General features: G+C 41.2%; 1 protein-coding gene across 2 annotated transcripts in view; it reads right to left on the reverse strand.

Annotated features, from left to right (window-relative positions):
* The window catches only part of Dnah5 (dynein, axonemal, heavy chain 5), a 300,957-nt gene that overhangs the window by 182,024 nt on the left and 114,251 nt on the right, over positions 1-4,682 (reverse strand). For both annotated transcript variants that reach the window (XM_013514981.1, XM_005386122.2), the window contains exons 18-19: positions 1,501-1,651; positions 574-813 (exon numbers count right to left, since the gene is read on the reverse strand). In XM_013514981.1, coding sequence (XP_013370435.1) covers positions 574-813; positions 1,501-1,651 — 391 coding nt within the window. The remainder of the gene's footprint in view (positions 1-573; positions 814-1,500; positions 1,652-4,682) is intronic.

The raw sequence follows: 4,682 nt of genomic DNA on the forward strand, positions 1-4,682 counted from the left end.
GGAAGGAAGGAAGGAAGGAAGGAAGGAAGGAAGGAAGGAAGGAAGGAAGGAAGGAAGAAAAAGAAAAAGAAAAAGAAAAAGAAAAAGAAAAAGAAAAAGAAAAAGAAAAAGAAAAAGAAAAAGAGAAAAGAAAAGAAAACAAAAGAAAAGAAAGAGAAGAGCCTGCTATAAAGATCTTTTCCACACAATAAGACTGATGAATCATCTGATAATTTAACAATGAGTAACTTTTCTATTTATTTTCTTTTTAAAAGATGTATTTTGCTTCCTCAAATTATAATGTTTTATGTTTTTTATCTTATTACAAAAAGATTAAAAGTGATGTTTACTTTCATGTTATTAATAAAACCTTAGGAAAATTAACCTCTCTGTGTTCTAGTTTTCTCAGTTTTAATGTATGAAGTCATAGAATTGTTGGGATGACCATATTTCATGGTCAGTTCTACAAGGAAACACTCCATAAACAGTAGGGGGTTAAATTATTCAAATTTAACAGGAATGCACGCGCACACACACACACACACACCAGCAACACTCGTGATAAGCCAGTAGTGAATGGCACAGGACCCTTACCCAGGAAGCTGATCGAGCGGGAGGAATGGATGCGCTTGCGAATGGCCTCTAGCGTATTCCTTGTAACTTTCAGAAGAGCATCCACGTTCTGATGGTTGAAATGAGACAGCAGCTCACAGGCTTCCTCCTCTAACATCTCGGTCTCTTTCTTCTTTCTTGTGACTGCTGGGGAGGGCAAGGGGCCACCCCCAGAATTAGGAGACGATGTCACGGCATCAGGACTTCCTTCTTCCCTTTTTGCTGTTCCAAGATGAAACAGATGTGGGGAGAGGTAAAATTAAAAGGAGAAAGTTAAAATTAAAATAAATTACATGCAAGTTTAACGTCACGTGTCATGTTTCTTAGAAAGTGAGCCTATTAAATATTAGGAGAAAAGGAAATTAGAGCAACAGAGAGATTGACAGGGCCCTCTCCTCAAAGCAAGAAAATGGCCCATGAGAGATTCAGGAGCACAGATACACAATCTTCAACTGAGCCCCAGGAGCCTGGGGCCTGGGGTTCTTTCTCCCACCAGTAGCCCTAAAACTTTGAGAGAATAACTTCCCTTCTCCACCTCTCAGGGCACTCATCTATCCACCAAAGATTCTCTCTAGCCTATGTACCCTGCAGTGGGAATCCTAATCCATAACCCATCACACTCTGTGGGTAACTTGGAAATAAAGAACTTATGCCTACAAAAGTTTAAAGAGAGCCACATGTCAAAGAGGGCTAAAGCAAAGTACAGGTGTGCAAAGTTTAACACCCAATAACGGGAATTAACAACATGGAATCATTACAACATGCTCAGAATTACAACTTCAGATTTATAAATATCACAACATTGAGATAGTCTTGACAGAAATGTGAAATTAATTGCTATGTAGAAAATTATAGTCTTACGTAAGTATTCTAGAAAAACAAGACCCTTTCTTTTCCTTGTTCTCTTACCTGAGGTTTTGGTTTTTGAATCAACATTATGCTCATTAGATGCTTTTTCATTTTCTTCCACATCCAGCAACATGTTTATTAGCTCATTGACTGCTTCCTCTACTAATGAGCTTTTAAAGTATAGTATCTGAGCACCATTTACACAAAGGTCCTAAGCAAAACAAAATAAAATAAATAAAATAAAAAAGAGATGAACACAGTGTCATATTTGGTTTTCCAGTGCTTGAGAGCTCACTGGTAAGAGTTACAAAGCTGCAGACTCCACCCTCCAGTGAGATTTCGGCCTCCAGTGGTGCTTAGCTACATTTCTCACACCAGCCCAGGCCAGGCATCCTGTAAAGCATGCAATAGAGACCAGAAAACCAACCAGAGCAGTGAGGAGGGACCCAAGCACATTCACTTCTCCAGCATGGAGAAATAGCTCCCCTCTCTTCCTTCTAATTACATAAATTTGCTCTAGCAGCCTTTCTTCTCTTCTCATTTCTGCCAGTAAACTGTAGTCATACCCTGGATAATTTCAGATCTATTCCCCTCACCTCCAACCAGATGAAATTTACAAATATAAACTGATATTATTCAGAGTATGGTGATGGGTTCTATGGGAGATTAAACAGACATACAGACAGGTGATACACACAGAATACGTTATTTACCACCTAGCTAAAAAATAAGCCCTTGAAATGAAAGTCTCTCATGGTCACATCTCCAGCTGCATTTTAAATTCCACTGTTGTGGGTCTTGAGACTCTAGCATGCTCGTAACCATCCACATCAAACATCAAACATCAAACACAAACATCAAACGTTCTGTGGCCTCAATGACCTTCCCCCCTGCTGTAATGTTGCAGAACACAGGGCACTTTGAGCCCATTAACACAGGAACATTTTAATGTATCCTGAAATAAACTATTCAACTTTTTGTTATCCAATAAAGTACAAAATAACAACTTCACTGTCAAATCAGAACTTGACCCAACTTTTCATCTCCACCCAAGCTTAGAGATGAGAGATGAGAGGAGAGGAGGGAGAAGAGAGAGAGAGAGAGACAGAGAGCGAGAGAGAGACTGTAAGAAGAGAGGAGCAGGATGGGATGGCGTTGGCATCGTATCACCACAAGTATATACCGCGGTGCCAAGTCAGATTTCTTGGGTTCGGGCTCTGCATGATTCTAGTAAATCCTTCTTGGCCTCAGTTTCCCTATCTATAAATTCATAATGGCAGAATCCACCTTACGTTGTTAAAATTTGTTCCATGAGAAAGTGTGGGTAAAGTGGTAAGACCAATGCCTGGCACCAAAGAGGACTCAGGAAAGGCTTGTGGTTATTATTGGTCAGCAAATGACACACAACCTCAGGACCTCAACATTGCTTCACTGTGTGGAAATTAGCTCCTCATTCTGAGACCGCTAATCTTCCTCCAAGTCTGCATCTTAAGCCCTCTGACTCTGCCTTGGAGAGAAACACAGTGGGCCATGGTGCAGTCTTTCATTCCCAAGGCCACCTCTCGTGGGGAATCCTCAGTGAGCTTCCTAGCAGCCCTTTGACGCTCTCAGTAATTCAAACACACACTTGAAATCACAAGTTCCTTGATATCAAGGGTTCTGCAAAGGACACTCAGGAAGCTTTCAAGGGCTACAATAGTTCTTTTTAAAAGGCGACTATATTTCTAACAGGACTGTGCACATCCTTTTATTCTTTCTTTCAAGGGAAGACGTGATCATAACAATGCAGAGTATAGAAATTAATGAAGTAGAAAATAAACAGAATGAGGCCAAAGTGGCAGCAAATAGATTCATTAAAGTGCCCCCCTGCCAAACAAAGTAAATCGAAGACGCTGCCACTACTCATCCCACTTCACGTCGGCAACCACCCTTCACGATGACACGTGGACACTGAAACCCACCCAAAGGGTCTGTCCCCAAATCTTCCCTACTGATCTGTGTGGGGCTCCAACATCTCCTCATTCCCATGAGACTCCTTGGGCAGGCCAGGGCTCCTAAAGACCTCACATTTTGTCCAGGTCTTACTCATCCTGGTTCATGCCCTCACCTAGCAAGACAATTCCTCACCTCAGCAGATTTCCGTGCACATGTTCATTATGAATTGCAAGGTTCATTTGGGGAATTCGGTCCTGACATTCAACACATCCCGACTACTTTAAATTCCACTAACTCTCTTTTCTTTTCCTCCCCTACTCCAACTGAACCCCTCCCCCATCTCTTGAAGTGCCTCATAGTCTCCTGGCATCGCTTACATATTTATTTACTTACTCCATGTAAGAGAAAGCATGTGATGTTTAACTTTCTGAGTCTGGCTTATTTCATTTAGCATGATTGGCTCAAGTTCCATCCTTTTTCTTGCAAATGGCATTATTTCAGCTTTCTTTCTGGCTGAATAATACTCTATTGCTTATACGTACCACACCACATTTTCTTTCCCAATTCATCTGCTGACAGGCATCTAGGCTATTTACACGGCTTAGCTATTGTGAATTGTGCTGCTATAAACATGGGTATGCAAGGATCACACGTTATCTTCAATTCTTTCAGGAATATATCCAGGGGAGGTATAGGTATAGCTGAATCAAGTGGACTTTCCATTTTTAGCTTTGTGAGGAATCTCTATATGATTTCCATAGTGGTTGCACTATTTACGTTCCCATGAGCACATACAAGGGTTCCTGTTTTCCTGGCATTAGTATCCTTGCGGTAGGGAGGATTCTTGATGATAGCCATGCCGAATGGGGGGTAATAGGAAATCTCAATGTAATTTTGATTTGCATTTTCCTAGTGGCCAAAGATGACTGTAAGCAATTCTTCTGACAACATATCTTAGTTGTAATGCCTCAGCCCTCCACTGCCCCACCAAGGAGGAGCCCCCAAGCACCCATGCAAAGCAGGTGACAACCCTCTCTACTTTATATATACAGATTCTGGCAATGCAGTCATATGGTATGAATACCAAGAGCTAGCAAATAAAACCAAAATCTTTAGCACAATAATCTTATTTTGAGGAAGGAAACAATCTTAAAGGAGAAAAACAGGATACATTACCATATTGCAGATTTTGGTAAATAAAACAATGTTGGCAGGGGCTGGGGATTTAGCTCAGCGGCAAAAGCGCCTGCCTGGCAAGCGCAAGGTCATGAGTTCAGTTCCTGGTACCAGAGAAAAACCAAAAAAAA

This window comes from Chinchilla lanigera, unplaced genomic scaffold, assembly GCF_000276665.1.
Source record: "Chinchilla lanigera isolate Chin_1 unplaced genomic scaffold, ChiLan1.0 scaffold00025, whole genome shotgun sequence".
NCBI lineage: Eukaryota > Metazoa > Chordata > Mammalia > Rodentia > Chinchillidae > Chinchilla > Chinchilla lanigera.